Source organism: Salvia hispanica, chromosome 1, assembly GCF_023119035.1.
Source record: "Salvia hispanica cultivar TCC Black 2014 chromosome 1, UniMelb_Shisp_WGS_1.0, whole genome shotgun sequence".
NCBI lineage: Eukaryota > Viridiplantae > Streptophyta > Magnoliopsida > Lamiales > Lamiaceae > Salvia > Salvia hispanica.
The window spans coordinates 25,914,547-25,935,543 of NC_062965.1; the positions used below are offsets into that span (position 1 = coordinate 25,914,547).

At 38.2% G+C, this 20,997-nt stretch overlaps 2 protein-coding genes across 2 annotated transcripts in view; both read right to left on the reverse strand.

Annotated features, from left to right (window-relative positions):
- Positions 1 to 2,302: 2,302 nt before the first annotated feature.
- On the reverse strand, positions 2,303 to 3,225 carry LOC125192281. The gene is made up of 2 exons (XM_048089818.1): positions 2,439 to 3,225; positions 2,303 to 2,331 (listed from the first exon to the last, which is right to left on the reverse strand). The coding sequence occupies exons 1-2, from the start codon at positions 3,223 to 3,225 to the stop codon at positions 2,303 to 2,305; spliced, it is 816 nt and encodes a 271-aa protein (XP_047945775.1).
- A 15,740-nt stretch (positions 3,226 to 18,965) lies between these two features.
- The window catches only part of LOC125192291 (G-type lectin S-receptor-like serine/threonine-protein kinase LECRK2), a 3,561-nt gene continuing 1,529 nt past the window's right edge, over positions 18,966 to 20,997 (reverse strand). Inside the window, exons 2-3 of the mRNA XM_048089828.1 lie at positions 19,315 to 19,909; positions 18,966 to 19,233 (exon numbers count right to left, since the gene is read on the reverse strand). Coding sequence (XP_047945785.1) covers positions 18,966 to 19,233; positions 19,315 to 19,909 — 863 coding nt within the window. The remainder of the gene's footprint in view (positions 19,234 to 19,314; positions 19,910 to 20,997) is intronic.

Consider the following 20,997-nt stretch of genomic DNA (forward strand, 5'->3'; position numbering starts at 1 on the left):
CATGTTGAATCTTGCCTACACTTTATCGATGTAGCTCTTTTGTGATAATCCAAGTACACCTAGGGAATGATCCCGATGTATTTGGATTCCTAATACAAAAGAAGCATCACCAAGATCTTTCATTTCGAATTTTCTTGAAAGAAATTTCTTGGTGTCACGTAATAAATCTACATCGTTGCAAGCAAGTAAAATGTCGTCGACATATAGAACCAGGAAAATGAATTTGCTCCCACTGAACTTATAGTATATACATTCATCAACTGGATTCGTCTCAAAACCAAATGAGACGACACTTGATGAAATTTAACATACCATTGACGAGACGCTTGTTTAAGACCATAGATGGATTTCTTAAGTTTGCATACCATCTTCTTTGGGTCACCAGACACAAAGTTTTCAGGTTGCACCATATAAATCATTTCTGTAATGTCGCCATTAAGAAACGCTGTCTTTACATCCATCTGATGTAGCTCCAAATTAAAATGAGCTACTAGTGCCATGATTATTCTGAATGAGTCTTTCGTCGAAACTGGAGAGAAAGTCTCGGTAAAATCGATGCCTTCCTTTTGAGTAAAGCCTTTTGCTACAAGACGAGCCTTATATCTCTCCACATTGCCTTGCGAATCCCGTTTGGTCTTAAAAATCCACTTGCAACCAATGGGTTTCGCACCTTCAGGCAATGTGACAAGATCCCAAACGTCATTGCTTTGCATAGACTTAATCTCTTCAATCATAGCATCGATCCACTTTTGAGCATTAGGGCTTTCAATGGCTTGACGGAAAGTGACTGGGTCATCTTCCATCACTCCAATATCTACCTCATGCTCTTGGAGATATACAATATATTCATCCGTAGATATTGCAGGTCTCCTCATTCTAGTGGATCTCCTTAGTGGCACTACTTCATCATGTTCTTGAGGAGGTTGTGGTTGTTCTTCATGTTGTTGTTCGGGAGGTGGAACAGGAATTACAAGAGTGTCATCTTTTTCTGGAATGAAAGGAAGTGAAATCGCTTCCTCTTCAAAGACAACATTCTTTATACCATCTTCCCCCCAAAACTCAACTTCCTCAAAGAACCTTGCATTATTCGTCTCAAAAAATGATCTAGTTGTGGGATCATAGAACTTGAAACCCCTAGACCGCTCAGGATAACCTACAAAATAACAACTTACCGTTTTAGAGTCCAATTTATGCTCGTGTGGCCTATAAGGCCGAGCTTCAGCTGGACAACCCCAAACATGTAAATGACCTAAGCTGGGCTTTTTGCCCGTCCATAATTCATAAGGGGTTATGGCAGTTGTTTTAGTAGGTACTCGGTTTAGGATGTATGTTGCGGTCTTAAGTGTCTCTCCCCAAATGGATTCTAGCAAAGTAGAATGACTGATCATGCTTCTAACCATATCCTTGAGGGTTCTATTTCGTCTTTCAGCAACACCATTTATGGTAGGACTACCAGGCATAGTGTACTGTGGGACGATTCCACATTCATCAAGAAATCTAGTGAAGGGTCCTGTACGTTGTTCACCCGAGCCATCATATCTACCATAGTATTCTCCACTACGGTCAGATCTGACGTTCTTAATTCTTTTTCCAAGTTGATTTTCAACTTCGGCCTTATAACTCTTGAACGTATCCAATGCTTGAGATTTTTCACTTATGAGATATAAATAACCATATCGGGAATAATCGTCTATGAACATAATAAAATATCGTTGACCGTTCCAAGATGCAGTAGGGAACGGTCCACATATATCTGTATGGATAAGTTCTAAGACGTCTGTAGTCCGTATCGCTTCAAATCTCCTAATATTTGTTTGTTTCCCCTTAATGCAATCAACACAGAAGTCTGCTATATTGGGAATGGTAAGAATTTCGAATGGTAAGAATTCCATCTGACACAAGTCTTTCTATTCTCCGTTTGGAGATATGACCTAAACGTTTATGCGAAATTGTAGCAGAATTCTCACTTATTAATTTACGCTTTGTACCTTGTGAGTTCACATGCAGGGCTTTATTAAATGAAGTAATAGTATTAAGCAAATAAAGATTATCGCCATAAGAAAGAGAACCGGTGCCAACCAAAGTTGAATTTAGATAAAGACTAAATCTACTATTTCTAAATGAACAAGTATAACCGAATTTGTCCAATACAGGAATAGAAATTAAATTCCGTCTAAATGACGGTACAACAAATGTCTGTTCTAAATCCAAATAACAACCAGTTTTTAGTAATAATCTAAATGTGCCTATTGCCTCCACTTCAACTTGTTTTCCATCGCCCACATAGATGAATCTTTCAGCATCAATCGGCTTTCAGCACTGGAGGCAACCCTGCATGGACACACTTATGTGAGTAGTAGCACCAGAGTCTATCCACCAAGTATGTCCAGGTACAGAAGCTAAATTAACTTCTGAACAAACATAAGTGAAAAATGTACCTTTCTTCACGCGCCAAGCGTGATATTCTTCACAATCATTCTTCTTGTGTCCATCTTTCTTGCAAAAGAAGCAAACTGAAGATGATTTTTCCATCTTAAACTGTTTTGCAGATTGACCCACAACATTTCTAGAGAAATCAGGAAGAATCCTCTTCCCCTTAGCGAACTCGGAAAGAACCCTCTTTCCCTTGTCTCTTCCTCGTTTACCCCTATAGCTTGTTGCTAAGTGAGAACTTTCTGTCTTACTTTGCTTCAATCTCTCTTCCTCTTGAACACAATGAGAAATCAACTCATTCAATGTCCATTTATCCTTCACAGTATTGTAACTAACTTTGAAGTGATCAAATTGATGAGGAAGAGATATCATAACCAAATGCACTAGTTGATCATCACTGATTGTCAAATTAAGTGTCGTAAGCTTTGAAGCAGTGTTTGACATTTCCATAATGTGTTCCCTAATTTCCCCTCGGCCATTATACCTCATAGTCACAAGTTTATGCAACAATGAAGCCGTTTCGGCCTTTTCATTTCTTGCGAAATTCATATCAATGGCCTCGAGAAATTCCTTAGCAGTTGCTTCTTTCGGGACAGTACCGCGAAAGTTTTCAGGGATGACATGTTGCATAATCATAAGACTCATGCGATTGAAGTGTTCCCACCTCTCAAAATTCCGTTTATCCTCATCGGAACTTTCATCAGTAAGAGGGGTGGGTTGCTCCGTCCGAAGTGCATAGTATAAATTTGCAATCCCCAAACCAATCAATAACCTTTCTTCTCCATGATGCATAGGTATTGCCCTTTAGCACAGGAAAGGAATTTAGAAAACCAATAGCAGATTCTTGAGCTAGCAAAGCACAAATATAACAAATAGGACAATAATTAGCTCACATAAATAATAAGTAAATAAATTAAATAATGACAATTCTCATTTCAAGATGTCGGCACAACATTAAAATTTCATCTTTGGACAAAATAATAACTCGCAAGTGACATCTTAACACGTAGTAATCAAATATAGATAATCATTTCCTGTCAAACAATAAATCTTACTTTGGGCTGACTTAGTGTCCACAATGACTTAAGGATAATCTCATATTATTCCACAAAGTACACAAGAAATACGACCAAATAACAATCTTCCTTTGGGCCGATTAATTATTCGCATGTATTTCAAGTATATAAATATCCTATATATTCTAAATAAATTAATTTACGCATCAGAGCTCACTTTGGCAAGTTAATGCTTTAATTAATTTATTTAAAATAATAGATAATAAAAAGCTTAAGTCATTATTTAATTAATTACTTACTAACTAAAACAATCAAATACCATTAATTGTTTATTAAAGAAAAATACTCTTGGGCTCTAGCAAACAATTTTGCATAAATGTTAATAGAGGAAAAGAAGTTCAAAATCCAAAATTGTGGTGGCCCAAACATTTTATAAAATTATGGCCCGAGAAGGAAAAATTGGCTGCTGTTAAAACAATATAGTATTAAGCCAAATTTTAAAAATAGAATCTCAAATCAGTTTTTTTTTTTTTGAAACGGTGGTCGCGTCGTTTCATGAAGTAAGGCCAACGATTCACCGCCGTCAACCGTTAATTTGTTTTTGAGTGAGAAGCTATTTCTCAATTTCTCTCAAACATTCTGTTAAACTCAAGAGAAGCATAAACCGAAGAAACCCAAATTTTGATTTGAAATTTCCCCAAGTAATTTATTTAAGGAACTGGAATGGGTTTGGAGACCAAATATTCAAAAGTTAAAATTGTTGAAAATTTCACGCATATAATCTCTCAATTCATAAACCAATAATATATTGGTTTGCGTGTATTAAAAATCAACTCTATTGAAAAGCTTTTGAATGAATTCAACAAACAATTTCAAATTTTCATCTGAAATTTCTTCAAAAAAATTTCAAAAGAAATCTTGCGCTCACATTAGAAAACAGAGAGGAATTGATGAACAACCTCAATAAGTTCAACGGCAAATCATAAACTGAATCCAAACAATGAAAAAACATAGATAAACGAATTATCAATTCGTTCCAACATGTATTGGCTCTGATACCAATTGTTGGAATTAAATTAATGATTCACATAATTCATCACATAAATCACACATGTCGAATACGATTGATAAATATAAAGCGGAAGCGTACATGGATTCAGATTCATGATGTTGTTGATGATTCTGAAGTATGGAAATTAATCTTCCAAGTGACAACGCTCTCTCACAGATTCTCTGTAATCTGTAGAGTCTTGATATTACGTCTGGTCAATAGGAATGAGAATCTATTGACCTATTTATAGAGTTGCACTTGAGGACCATAACCATGTATTTAGAGAATAAGTCTCCAACTTTATTATAACTTTAATTTCACCCATAACAAAATTAAAGTTATCCAAAGTAGTATCTGCATAATAGTCCTCATACTTTTATAGATAATCGTTTGACCCTATAAATTATATAACCTTAGTAGATCACGTAATCGGGTCAATCAATAAATAGCCATAAATATTATACAATCTTTAGACTATTATGTTGGACCACATTAAAATGTTCCAACATCAGAATCGTAGAGAACAAAGTTGCCGTTGTCGAGCATTTATGCCGATGCAATGGTTGTTGAGGGGGTGATGACGTCTACGTCTTGGCCTTGCTTCCAGCGCAGGATTAGCCGGCCCTCAGGGGATAATAGTAGGGAGACGACGTCGTCAGGGACGGTTGGATTGATGTCCCTATTTGCTGTCCAGACGACAGTTTTGTTGGGAAGAAAGATACCGATGGCATAACTGTTGACGTTTTGGGGGAAGAAACCGAAGGCATAGAGGCCGGAGGGGGAATGCCATGAGGAGTTGGGTGTTAGGGAAGAGCCTAAGGTTATGTTGGAAGGCCTTCTTTGGGCTTCTGCTGCTGTAGAAAGGAGAAGGAGAAACAAGATTGTGAGGATGGACATTGCTGTAAGTTCTGAGTATTGCATTGCTGATTTCACTCTATTTGCCTCTTTTAAAGGGATATTCATTGACTTGTCTCCCTTTTATTGATGTTGTTGGAAAGAAATCATAGCATTAATATGATTTATTCTAATTGATCATTCTTCGAAAATAGAATAGGATCTCCTTGATTGTGTTATCATATGTAAATTGGTATTTTGCCTATAAAAGGCTGTAGACTCTGTAATTCAAAGTGAGCAATAATATTACAACAATTGATTCCCCAAATTCAATTCTTCATGGCTTCAGAGCAGGAGAAATTCTGGCTCAGAAATCTTTCATCATAGCCCCTGTTTTTTTTCATACCCAATTCTCGGCCAACAAAACTAAAACCAAACACAGTATCAATCCCAACCCTTATACACAAAGATGTCAGACTCAGAGGAGGAGAAAACAACAACCGAACCAACATCCAGACTAAGAACGACCAGGAACGTTACCATGGCGTTCAAATTGAACGGGAAGAACTACCCGTTGTGGTCACGACTGATGAAGGTCGCGATAGGGAGTAGAAGGGGATACTCCCATATCAACGACGAACCGCCCAAACCAGATAGCAAGGGATACCGCGAGTGGGAGGAGACTGATCTCCTGGTTTTCTCATGGATCATCGACAATATCGAAATCGATATTCTCGCCGATTTTTCCCATCACCAGACATCCAAAGCATTGTGGGACAACTTACAGATCACCTTCGAGAGCAAGGCTGATCCATATCTCATATATGACCTGGAAGACAAGGTAATCTCAATTAGACAAGGAGATATGGATCTCGAAACGTATTACCGTCGAATCCACGGTTTGTGGGTAAGTGTCGACAGAACCCAAAAATCACCGGGGACGTGCTGTGATAAAGGAGTTAGGCAGTTCCGGCAATTTTCAAGTGAAAAGCGATCGATTAAATTTCTCACTGGATTGAATAAGGAATTCGACGGGATCCGGCTAGACATATTCAAACTGGAACCATACCCCTCAGTCGAAGATCATGCCACCGACATCCTCTTCACTCACCGGAGACCCCTCTAGCGCGGAAAGCGCCAATGCATCATCGGGGGAGATAGGATACGGATTTAGAGAACAAAAAGATCGGTCGAATAACCGGAATGGACCGCGACCGCCACCTGCCGGAGGAGGCAGCCACCAAACCGGAGCAAAACCAGACAAGAGTAAGCTATGGTGCTCCCACTGTGGGAAGAACAAACACACAATAAAGAATTGCTTCCTACGGGTGGGATACCCGGAATGGTGGGACGAGAGGCAGAGGGCGCGGGCTCAGGCGATGTTCGCCGCCGCCAACATCGCAGAGACGAGACAGCGGCAGAATACCCAAATCGCACAGCGAGAAGGGTCAATTGGCGACGGGAACAACACCGAAATTAACGCTGGTGGTGGCGGCAGTAACAGCGGCGGCGGCGGAGCCGGTGGAGTCCAGGTCAGAAATTTTTTGGAGAGAGCCGGAGCAGGGGAAGCGACGAAATGGGGAGGCGGCTGTTTCTCAAGAGGTAACGGGTTTGGTTTACCACCAACCCCTAATAATACTTTCAATTTTTAATTTAGTCCTTCAAGTTTGGTTAAATTCCGTCAGAAACCTCATGTTAGATTTAAGCCCCCAGATTTATTGAAATATGATAAATCACCCACAAAAGTTGATAATTCTAGTTTAGACCCTAAAAATGATGTAATTGTTACCAAGAATCGTTTTTCACCCTTGATAAATTTTTCCGCTGCATTTAACGTGCAAAATGGTGATATAATAAATAAGAAGGGTTGGATTTTTTATTGTGGGGCCACATATACTATGACTCCGGAGAGAGCTGATTTTATTGATTTTGGTGAAATTACTAAAACTTTTATTCGGACTGCGAATGGGGAACTAATTACAGTGGCCGGAACTGGAACTATAGAGATTTCTCCAAATCTTCGATTGTCAAATTGCTAATTTGTTCCGAGTTTATCTTAGAGATTGATGTCTGTGAGTCATGTGACTAGAGTTGAACTGTACATTCCTAATGCATCCGAGTATTTGTATTTTACAGGATATTCAGACGAGGAAGATCGTTGGGCGTGGCACTGAGAACCAAGGACTCTACTACGTGGATGGGGTAGCTCAACATGGTAGTGCGATGCTGGCTCACGGATCCACGAAAGAAGTGGCTTGGCTGTGGGACAGAAGTCTAGGACAACCTTCCCCCGGTTATTTTAAGCTTTTGTTTCCTGATTTTACACTTCCTAAAAATTTTTGTTGTGAGACATGTGTTTTGGCCAAGAGCTACAGACAATCTTTTAAACCTTCAGATACTCGTGTGAAATTTATGTTTAATCTAGTGCATGCTGATGTTTGGGGTCCTGCACCTATAATTGGGTTGAATGGTTACAAATATTTTGTTACCTTTATCGATGATTGCACTAGGATGACTTGGATTTATTTTTTAAAACACAAATCTGAGGTGACCGATAAATTTATCCTTTTCTTCCATATGATTCAAACCCAGTTCCAAACCACCATAAAAATCCTTCGGTCTGATAACAGGAGGGAATTTGTCAACAACACCATGTCTGAATTTTTTAGAGAAAAAGGTCTTATTCATCAAACCTCATGTGCTTATACACCCGAACAAAATGGAGTGGCTTAGAGAAAAAACCGAACCATCTTAGAAGTTACCTGTTTCCTTATGATTGAATCTAAAGTCCCATGTTTTCTTTGGCCTGAAGCTATAGCAACCTCGGTCTACCTTATCAACAGATTGCCCACAAAAATCCTGAACAAGAAAACTCCTCTCGATATTCTCTCCACGCAAGCCAAAATACCTGAATCCCTTAGCATGACACCAAAAGTTTTTGGGTGTACAGTCTACGTCCACATTCCTAAACACGAGAGAACCAAATTCTCCCCTTGTGCAACCAAATGTGTCTTTGTTGGGTATGGGATAAACCAGAAATGGTACAGATGCTTTGATCCATCCACTAAGAAAATTGTCACCACTATAAACTGCAATTTATTGGAAACCGAGTTCTTTTACCCACACCACCTTAGCAGTCAGGGGGAGCAAAATCCTAAAATTAATCACGGGGACTTGTCTAAGTTGGTTTGTGCTACCTCCAAGTCCTTTGATTGGGGATCAAACAGAGGCAGTTGTCACTGCCGCCGAGCAAGCCTCTCCACAAGAGTCTCCTCAACCATTGCCTCCCGATCCTTCTCCCAAAATATCCGAGGTAAACCCTGAACCTGAGACTGAGAAGATTACTACAATTGTTACTAACAGTGCAGAGAATGGGGATAACAATGTGGATAGTGATACTGGGAGATACATCCTTCCGTATATAAGCACTCGAGGCATTCCCCCGAAGAGATACTCTCCCTAGAAGATTGGTGCAAAGAGGCGATATGGAGTGGCAAACTTTGTGCAAGAAAATCTGACCAAGATGGCTCGAGCCTTTGAAGCAGCGCTTGTAGCTTTCCGTACGGTCGTTGGTGTAGGGCTTTCACCTGTTGGCAGGCTAAGCAGCGCTCTACGAAAGCTGCAACATCTCTCTTCATGCCGTTCCACCAAAAGGACTTCTTCAGGTCCTGGTACATCTTCGTGCTCCCGGGGTGAGCAGTGTATGGGGTTTCGTGCGCTTCGCTCATGATCTCGTTCCTAAGCCCTTCGTCGTTCGGCACGCACGATCTTCCTTCAAAGGTGTGAACGTTGTCGGAAGCCTCGCTAAAACACCCGGATTCACCGGTTCTCACTTCGACTCGAATCTCCTCCAATCCTTCGTCTAGCTGTTGTGCTGCAACGATCCTCGCTCGTAGATCAGGTTCTACTACTAACGCGGCGATTCGACCTCTCACGGTATCGGGTGTCCTAACTACTTCTAATCGCATCTTTCTCAACTCACGCACTAGGCTCTCCTCTTCTGTTGGAAAAACAGCGAGTTGCGAATGGTCTCTACGGCTTAAAGCGTCTGCTACTACGTTTGCCTTGCCTGGATGGTAGTTTATACCACAATCGTAGTCCTTCACTAGCTCGAGCCATCTTCGTTGTCGCATGTTCAGGTCTTTCTGCTCGAAAAAGTACTTCAAACTCTTATGGTCCGTAAAGATTTCACACCTAACTCCGTAGAGATGGTGCCTCCAAATCTCTAGGGCATGCACTACTGCGGCTAACTCTAAGTCGTGGGTAGGGTGGTTCAACTCGTGCGGTTTTAACTGTCGCGACGCGTAAGCGATCACCTTGTTGTTCTGCATCAAAACGCATCCTAATCCGACTTTCGAAGCGTCGGTGCAAACTACGTAATCGACTCCGAGTTCTGGCACAGCTAACACTGGTGCGGTGGTCAGCTTTTCCTTCCTTAGCGTCTCCAGCGCGATTCGTAGGTGCTCCGCGTGCTCCTTCTCGTCCTTCGAGTAGACTAAGATATCGTCTATGAACACTAAGACGAACGTATCTAGGTACGGGTGGAAAACTCGGTTCATTAGGTCTATAAATACGGCTGGGGCGTTTGTCAGACCGAACGGCATCACAACGAACTCATAGTGGCCCTATCTGGTACGGAATGCGGCTTCTAGGGATATCCTCCTTTCGCACTTTCAGCTGGTGGTATCCGGATTTTAAATCCATCTTTGAAAACACGACGGCTCCACGGAGTTGATCAACAGGTCGTCTTTCCTCGGCAGTGGGTAGTTGTTCTTAAAGGTCAATTTGTTCAATGGCGCCTAAGGACACAGGTGCGGCTCCTGGTTCGAGATCGGTCGTGAATTCTAGTTGTCGATCTGGCGGCGGTCCCGGTAACGCTTCGGGGAAAAAGTCTGGATAAATTTCGTACGACAGCGACGTCTTCGATCCTTCTCTCCTCCTTCTCCTCTCCGTGGAAAATAGACAAGGTAGACGGGGCGTCCTTTATTTATCATCGCGGTGGCTTGTAGCGCAGAGATTATAGCGGTTTGCCGGTTCATCGAGATTCTGTGGTATACGATGGGTTCCATACTCGGGGCGTGTAGGGATATTCGCCTCTCGTCACAGCGATTCGTCGCAAAGTTAGCGGTCAACCAGTCCATTCCTAAGATTACGTCGACATCTCTTCATTGCCATAATTCGCAGATCGTAAGCGACTAACTTAAGTTCTCCTAGTACGATTCCTACGTTCGAGCAAGTTCGGGAAAATTCTATAACACGACATTCGATTTCCTAGCTGTTCGATATAGCAGTTCGTAAAAGCGAAATATTTTTCGTCCTTCTTTTGGTCATGTCTACACCTCTTGTTGGTGTATCATTTCAGCGCGTGTCTGTCTGTAGAACTTATATCCCACGTGTATCTTAAAAGATTTAAGCTTTCGCCTTCCTTTGTCGTGTCGCATCAAGAACTCAGAGTATGTATTAAGAACTCAAATTTTAATCAGACAGTCTTAACTTGGATATGGGCCGATTTCAATTCAAAGAAGCACCACAAAATGTCTTTCATCGGAAAGGCTCCGAACTTTATCAAGGAAACAAGATTAACATCTCTAGCTTGACACTTTCAAATCTCATCATTGACAATTGGTTTGAAACTGAGCGAGGACATGACTCGTCCATTCTGAGAAAAAGTTTAGAGGTATCAAGAAAACCCATAGAGCTTGGGAATTTAATTCTGATGAGAGCCCGAAAGAACATGGGATGGGTCATGAAAACAGGGTGGAACCTATTCTGATATACTGGTAAAATTTATGATTCTTCCTATAAGTAGGGTTCAAGGAATGATCACACAGTAGTATTGAAAAAAGGCAGTTGTGCAAGAAGAGTCATAGACTAGTTGCACAACACGATGGGAGGTACTTGGAGAAAAATAAAACGGACAAATACATTCGCGAAATAAAATGGAAAAGAGTGGGGACAGCTTACTGCAAGATAAGACGATAAAAAGGTGTGAATTCACGAAATAAGGTAGAAAAGAGCAGATGTAGTTCACGGCGAGTTAAGATGATAGAAAGGTGCGAATTTCAATTTCGCACAATGAGGTAGAAAAGAGTAGAAACAACTCATTGCAAGATAAGGTAGTAGAAAAGTGCGAATTTCGCAAATCTCAAAAATGTGGTCTCAAAAGGGGTCTCAGTACAACGAACGAAAAGGAGTAACGCAAATGCGAAAGTAAAATGGTAAGGTGAATAAAAGCTTTAGAAATCTTAAATCCCATACCAGACTGCCCGATCAAAATTTGCAAAAATTTCGGACAGCGGTTATTGCTCAAACATGTCAAGGCCGAAAACAATCAATCGCGTCAGAATTTAGAAATATAGACAAATGTCATGAAGTAGCACTAATAATGGTTCAACGGGTTCGTTGAGGGCGACTCAAAGTCATTGGGACTTTTCAGAACCGCTAAGGAAGAAGAGAACATGATAGCCTTAACTTGGTGTTGAAGGAAGAAAAATCATTGGGTGTGAAACAAAATATGTAGTAAAACCGAGCTAAAAGAATTTCACTTCTTCCAAAAAGGCTTGCCACAAACGTGGTTACAAAATAAAGGGGTGAACCAAAGTTCTAAGAAGAATATTCCATTCTTTGAAGAGAAACAGGTCTGGAGATGTGATCATACTGAAGGTCATAACTACAAACAACTTTAGGAATGAGGTTCAATGACGGAAGCTCATAAAATCGAATATCGTTCTATGAATTTGAAGAATACTACTCAAACGTGAGGTCCAAAGTTTTAAAGGGCAAACACAAATTTCACGCCAAGTGAATCATGTCTCGATATAGGAAAAGAAATAATGGGTATCACTAAATTTGATGGTCGCACCTTCAAAGTCTTCTTCTGGCCGTGTCACATAGTCTTTTCGATTGCCATTCTACATGTGGTCTTAATGTGTCGTAAACGTCGTCGTATTTGTGTCGCGTCGCCACTTTGGCATGGTATGCAAGACTGCATAGTTTTATTAGATCTTGGGTATGATCTCGCCATTGTAAGGGTACACCAAGGCTCGAAGTATACCTTTTTTCGTTGGTTCTATCACTCAGGAAATCGATACTGCAGTTGTCAACCTACAACTAAGTTCTAGCACGTTCAGTCTGGCCTACTTCTTAGGTACTCTATAATTTCAAGCATAGCTTGGAGTCTCATACTAGTCATTTCACTTTCCTATTGTTGATATAAGCACTGTGATCGTATAACTAAGTCATGCTAGGTTCCAAGTAGTCCAGATCTAAGCATCGCAACATTTCAACATAAATCTCACGTAATCACATTCGCAACAAAATCCAAAAGTTCTCCATTACCACACAAACTTCATATATATATTGCACAATTAACAAGTTTATTTGAATAGCATATTTCACCACATAAATCATTTGATGTTCCATAGTATCTCAAGCATCGTATATTAATATATGTAAAGATTAGCACTTAGTCAATGCATCATCTACAAAATCGCATTTTCAACTTCATGCAGTTCATGTCCATCTATTTCACAATCACATAATCGCAACTACACATGTGTCATACTTCGCCTTCACAATTTCAAAATCATATAATTTCAACCAAATATGCACTAAAATTTTCATCTTCCAAGTAATCAACATGTACGTCCTTCAAGTTAAATTTACAGTTTGAATATGTAATGACAAGTCTCAACATTAAGCAACACGTGTTCACAATCATACCTCAATATGTGATACATCATGCCTCATTATTAAATAAAAGCAATTACACATTTGCATAGTGTCTCCCGTTCCATAACTTCACCACACTTTCCAAAAGCCATAGCATTTACTTCATATTTCACATAGGAGTTGCTTCGTAACAGCTAAGTAACCACATTTCACATTTCACAATTTCACAAACTCGCATACAATACTTGACAGATCACCATTCGGGAAGCATCGCTTCACATTCATAATATTTCCACACTCTTTGTAATCATCATTTAAGAAGCATCGCTTCACAAGCACAACAATATTCCCAACACTTAAGGCATGCTTCTCACAAAAATAACATCTTCCACCAAAATTTCCAAGAGCATAAAGTTTCAATCATAAGTCATAATATTACATTGCACCTCTTTCTTCGTGGTTGAACGAGACGAGTTGCGGTGTTGAGACTTCCACATTTAATTCATTTACGACAAGATTATAAAGACAACCTAAGGTTCGAAAAGACTCTTGGGTCCAGAGCGGAAAGAAACTGAGGCTCTGATACCAACTGTAACAGCCCGCCCTCCTAGGGTACAATAAATACGGCGAACTGCTACCCAACCGACTCCAAAGAAATAAATATAGGCTAGGGTTGCATTTAAAGAGAACATCAGAGTAAATAATAGTAAAGGCTTGACCTAGAGATTTAAAAGAGAGAAAATAACGAAGATATCATGAATGATTCAAAGGTCTTAAAGGTACGACGCAAAAACCAAGGTGGAATTACCAAACAATTACTAAGGCCTCAAACGAAAAGAAAAGAGTGCCATTCAACCGAAACAATATCAGAGTATCAAAAACTTGGCGGAAAACGACCAAGAGAGAAGCATAGCTATGTATGACGACACAACTATACTTAGAGTTCAACATATCCATATTTATTAAGTAAGCCGCTCAACACCCACCACCGCTCGTCATCATTCAACCTGCACATAGGAAAACACATGCAGGGCTGAGTATTTTGAAATACTCAGTGAGCTCATTGCCAAAACATTTTATTTAAAAGTTATGCCACCCTTACCAAGTGAACTCGAGTTTTAAGCAGTTATAAAAGAAATAGCACGAGTATCACAAAATATATTTTCATAGACTGGCCAGTCAAATATCTCCCATTTTCTCATCACAATTCCACAATCACAATCATATCCATGTGCGACGAAAGTGTGGCCACACTTTTCGCCCACGAGACCGGCCGACTAGCAAGGACGGCTCACGATCCCCTCGTGTACACAGCCTGGTAGGGTTTGCGGCCCGTACTCAGACCCGAATTCGTATAACATATCCAACAATCGCAATTAAACAAACGTAGGCATGGCATAACAGTTAAACCACCCTTATAACACCGTACAATATTTTATAAAACAAAAAGAGAGTTTTTAGAGTAAAGCCCACCTCGATTGCTTAGTTTTCAAGTAGTTTCGCTTTTCCGTTATCCGGCTTCGCAATCACAATTTCACCTTCTAGAACACATAGGCACATATTCACAAATTAGGTTCAATTACAGTTCTCAACGTATGCATGTCTCGTTACTTCCCTCTTTCCCAACGTTTCACCTAAATCTTCATAACTTAGAGGTTTCGAGTTACGCTCATCAAGAATTACTAATTTCAAGTCGCGATTATCATACATATATTTCTTAGTGTCTTAACCCTAAATTTATCATCACATGCCATACAAAAATATTTAGCCATCAAGCACATACTACGCAACACACACTCCAACACACACACACCACACGCATAACACACACACACGGCACACACACACTCGGCATACACACACACACACACACACATGTTCCCATATCCCTTCTCATCCCTTTTCTCTCAATTAATATGCATGAAGGTCCAAGAACACCGATTAAATCGGTTGGAAGAGAAAGAAAAGAAGAGGTGGAAGAAGAACTACAAAATTCTCAAACGAAAATACCTTTTTAGAGAAAATCAATCGGTAGAAACAAAGTGGGGACTTGGTTCTTCAATATCCACGGATTAAACTTCGATTTCTTCTCAAAAGATGAAGGATTTATGGTGTAAAGTGGAAGAAAATTGAAAGAGTATATAGGAGTGGGATTTTCGAAAATATGGGGGCTAGGGTTGGAGATTGGTTCTTATTTATAAAGTCCAATGAGATCTTTAGGTAATAAGAATAGAATATTTGGTAAGATCTTTTGCCTTATAAATAAATAGAATAAAATAATAGGGTGAAGTAGAGAAGGAAAATTAACAAAAATAGGAGATGGCAATATCCCCTATTTTTCGAAAACTAGGCCTTCCATAAAGCCAAGATTTTGTTTTGGTATTTTTCCATATAGAATAAGATATTATGGAGCAAAATAAAAATAAGAAAAATCCTCCATGGAACAAGGTAATAGGCGATTTTTATGCCTATTTAAATAAGGCATGGATTTTTGAATATTAATTAGAATAAGGTATGGTAAGATCTCTTGAAGTATGGAAAGATTTGGTAGAATAAATATATTCTAGGTATGGAAGGAAATCAAGTAAGGGATCAAATTAAATAAATTCCTTCCTTCCCAACAATAGTGATTTTCGAAAATCACTATAAAATAAGGGGGCTCGATTTTTGTGTTCTAAATAAGGAAATAATTGGCTCTTAGACTTAATTTAAATAGATACCCCAAGGATTAAATTAAATCCGGAAAAATAGAAATCCTCCACAAAAAGGGGCTAGGGTTCGAAAATTTCAAGCATTAGGGTGACAAGTATTTATGGAAATTTTCTCTAACATTCTCACTCACCCTTAAACAATTAATTTGCCACATAATCAATAAACAAAACACATGCCACATCATCAAATCAATAAGTTTGACTTTTCAAACTTTCAACATAGACTCATCTCACGTAATTAAGGCATTCTCGACTCCACGTCATCAACAATAAATTCTAGGGCTCAAAGATTAGGGTTTTAAATTTCCGGGGCGTTACAGAAAATGAGTCATATAACCACCGTCGTTCAATTAAAATAATCTCACAACTTAATCACGGATGAATAATAATATGATAATAAGTTATAGTAACAGAACGACACATAAGTAGACGTAGATTTGTAATTCTAGAGATGTGAATTTTCATGAATGAATAAGTAGTCTTATAAGAAAATTCCACGAAGTCTTGAACTTGAAGAAAACTCACAACTCCATGTATTTACTTTGTCATTGAATGGCAATAGCTTCTTCATGCATGTGTTCATTGAGCCTACATGAACCGACAACCGTAACTAATCGCATGCTACATCTTAACATTGATCTGAATCTTGCATAATTACATGCATACCAAAAAAGATTCAAAACAGATTTGCTCATTATATAGTACGTAGCAGTGTATTTTGTAGTTACACAAGGAGAGAGACAAAGCTTTTAAAAATGATTTCATAATCATTAATCACCATATGTTTTTTCACGCATTTCCGTCATATCCTGCAGTAGTGTGTTAAGCACAACTCTTGACTTGAAGGAATTTCAAAAACTTAAACGGTCATGTTTGAGCCCCGACTTTCCATAAAATTTGTAGCTCAATAAGCTTCTCGGTACACATGTTTAACATTGACTGATCAATTCTTATTGTCTGTTAACCAAGGGAACAACTGCAATATTGTTACATATCTAAGTTACGCAGTCCATATTCCCAAGCGAGCTTCAACTTGTCAACTGAAATTTTTTTCTTTCTAATGAGGTAAGACTCAATCAAACCAACATTATTACTTCAATCACTTTTTCTTTCTATCTCTCTTATTTTGCCAATTGATATTAAAACCTGTACCTCTATATAATATGTACTACAACTTGTGAATGAATGGTAAATGTATTTTCGAAAATGGGTATTATCGTCAAATAATTTCATTTCTGAACACATCAGGAAGTAATCTCCTCTAGTTCTATGTATAGTTGTGGAAATTTTTTAAGACCAAGACTTCTATATGATAGTTACAAACTTACAAACTTACACTGAAAATTGAAAAGATTGAAGCCTTCGAGGAAATTCACAACACAAGATTGTCATATTTGTAGAATCTCAGCCCACTCTATACTTCTATTTTTCAATATGATAGTTACAACTAAAACTGAAAAGATAGAAGTATTCATGGAAATTCACAACACTAGATTGTCGCATTAGTAGAATCTCAGTCCACTCTTGAAAAAAAAGCATTATGTCCACTTCGAACACATTGTCCATTAATAGACAGGAGTGAATATTTGAATTATAACATGGCCAACTAAATACGTGTGACATTTGAGTTAATAATAGTAACATTAGGTGGTTTATCAATTTTATAATAATACTTAAATTTTAATAATTTTATTTTTGACAATTTAATAATCCTATCAGTTAGATTTCAATTTTTTAATCTACAAATTTTGTCCTTATTTTTTTCAACTTGTATTAATTTTTTTAATTGAAATTCAACAGTGAAATTGTGGCATGGTGTGTATAAGAAGATGACCTCGTATTATTTTTCTCTAAAAAATAAGTTGTAGGAGTGTATAAGAATAATATTTTTTTTTAAATATAATTATCTGAAAACAATCGATTAAAATGATACAAGTTGAAAAGTTTGAGATATGCTTGTTAAGTTGATAAAAAAATTACTAATACTAAAAGTTAAAGGTAAAACCGTAAAATTAATAAATTTTAAAGTTTGGATAGAAATGATAAAAAATAAAATCATGATTAATTAAATCATTGACCTATGCTATTTTCCAAATTCTTGTCCTAAAAACAAAACTCGTGAACCAGGGGTGGCTTCAGATAAGGCGCTAAATCTACAGAGTTGTGGTTGAAATTTTCTGACTTAATAAACTTCTAGCTATATCAGCCCAGGGTCCCCTTATATATATGCACAACACCTCCATAGTGTAAAACTAGAGACTGAATATTGATCATTAGATTTAAATTTTGATGGCTAATTAAGATTAAAGCTACTACATCTTAATTCCGTCATTCATCCAATCAATTAATTAGTTTAGCCAAGGGATAGTATAGTCATTTTGTATGAGTCAAACCTTGTAAGAGTAATTAATTATGCGTAATTCATGGGAGTATGAATTAGGGTTTAGGGTTCATCCTATCAGCCCATACTCAATTGACGCTAACTCAAGTAGAGTTATTCTGGAATTCAATGGGTGTGCAATTATAGTCTATTATTCTCTTGCATTATTTGATAACAGATGTGGGACTTTAATCACGATTTAATAAACTAACTTAGGGGGTGAGTTAGATCTTAAAATCAAGGCCAAAATATCAATACAATAAACACTTTCAATTACATTTATGTCAATTAATAACAATAAATTAGTTATAACCAAAACTTTAAATGCATAAAATTATTTCAAATTATATTATTTTTAACACAATATATCAAATTAAATATAATTTTATAAGGATTAATTCAATTCGCGCGAGTGCTAATAATTCTACGCGCAGAACTCGAAGTGGATGTTGAGGCGGAAGAAGCAACCCTAAACCCTAAATTGGCAGCGATTCTGCATTCTCATTTTCGGCAGCTCAGCAGGTTGCTATCGGTGGGGCGGCAGAGTTAGAGAAATTAAAATTGTAAGATTTTCTTATTCATGGAGTACATTTTTTTACAATACTCAATTTTGATATTCTGTGATTATAATTTATATACTTTTATTATCTGTGGCTAATTACATTTTCTTATGTTCATTTCACTGCCGTATCACATATCATCTGATGTTAGTAATGTTAGCTGATCTATGATAGTACTATTAAGTTTTTAGAGAAATGATATGATTTGGATTATGATATAAATGAAGACAAGCAAGATACATGACATTATTAGAAAGTAAAATTAAAAAAATTAAAAAACATTGGAGCACACTCTTAAAATAAATCAAGCTAGATTGAACTTAAGAAAGAACTCGGACATGGAGGTATTGGAATCTCAACAGTCCCCTCCAACATTAGCAGAACTTTCTTCATAGTTGGACGCAGCGACGGATCATATTGCACACACCATATCCCTGTCTTCACCATCCTCTCCACTTTCCTCTCCTCCACCATCTCGTCCCCGATCAGACTCCCAATCTTCCTCGATGTATAACAGTCGTAAACCCATTCCTCAAGTATAGCCTCATCCTCACTCCTGCTATAATCAACACACTTTCTACAACATATGATCTCCAACAGCATCACTCCGAAGCTATAAACATCTGCTTTCACCGTAATCGCCTGCTTCTGGTACTACTCTGGCGCTACATAGCCCTTAGTGCCTCTGATCTCAGTATACGTATTACTTTGATCTTTCTTAAGAAGCTTCGCCAGCCCGAAGTCCGATATCTTGGCGCGCCAGTTCCCATCCATGAGTATATTCTGAGGCTTTATATCGCAGTGAATGATCTGTGTCTCGCACTCTTCGTGCAGATACAATATCCCTCTAGATATATCACGAGTGATCTCCATTTGTTCCTCCCAGCTTGGCTGTTTCTCTTTATTGAAAAGTATGTCAGCGAGGGAACCGTTTCTCATGAACTCGAACACAAGCAGTTTGTGGTCTCCGTTGAGACAGTAACCTAGGAGTCGGACTAGGTTCCTGTGGTACATCTTCCCAATCGTCTTCAGCTCTGTCTGGAACTCTATCTCTCCTTGTGCGAATTCCTTCTCCAACCTCTTCACCGCCACCATTTTTTGGCCATTCTGTAGAACTCCTTTGAATACCGTGCCAGATGCTCCTCTCCCAAGCTCTTCATTGAAGCTGTTCGTTGCTTCGTACAATTGCTCGAATGTGAACACTTTCAGCGAAACGCCCTCCACAAAGTTAACTCCCTCGTTGTAACGCCCCACTTTTTCAAACCCTAATTTTCGGGTTACAAAATTTTTGCATTAAATTCCTTAAATGCTATGATATATGGATTATTTGATGAGTAATTATTTGCATAGTGTCTATGTGACCTAATTGCGTATGAGAATTGAGATTATGTTGAATAGTCAACTTGTTGAAATGTTGACGTGGCTATTGAATAGTCAAAGATGTGGAAAAATGATGTGGCCGTTGAAAGGTCAATGCGATGAGAAAATGAAGTGGAAGTGAAGAGATGATTGATTTGAATATGTGAATACTTGATGCGGAGAAATATAATTGTGGGAGAATAATTATATATTTTTCTAAGGGATGAGTGAGAAAAATAATAGGAGCATTATTTGAAAATGTGGAATTTTCGGCCATCACCTTTTTTTTTTGGAGAAGAAATAATATTATTCTTGGATTTAATTATTTGTTTGGGATAATTATCCAAATTAAATCCAAAGTCCGATTATACCTAATTTATTTCATAAATTTTCGGCCCTATGATTTTATTTAAGGAGATTTTCGAAATCTCCTATTTTGAGGAGGAAAGGAGTATTAAAATACTAGAATATCTACCATATCTTGCCATATCCTAATTAAATTAGGATTTAATTATGAATCCCTTTGAAGAGTTGAAAAAGTCATGCCACTTTTGGCTATACTTGGGGAGATTTAATTATTTATTCTTGCTCCGTGATATATTATTCTACTCCGTGAAATATTTAAATTTAAATTATAGGCTAATTAAATAGCCTATAATTTTCGGAAATCCCATGTTTCTCAACCACTTTAACGCCACTCCCCCATTATCTCTACCAAATCTTTCAAATCCTTATTTATTTAATTATTGGATATTATTATTTGGCACTCTATAAATAGGAGAGAAATCCTAAACCTAGATCATCAAAACCGGCGCCCCACTTCTCCCCAAATTTTCGAAATTCTCTCCCCACTCTCTCCAAGTTTTCTTCAAGTTTTCTTCAAGATTTCTTCATCAATTGAGAAGAATTCAAGTGAAATTCAAGAGATTATTGAAGAATCAAGACTAATTCCTTGTTTCTACCGTTCGTTCTTTTGGAAAAG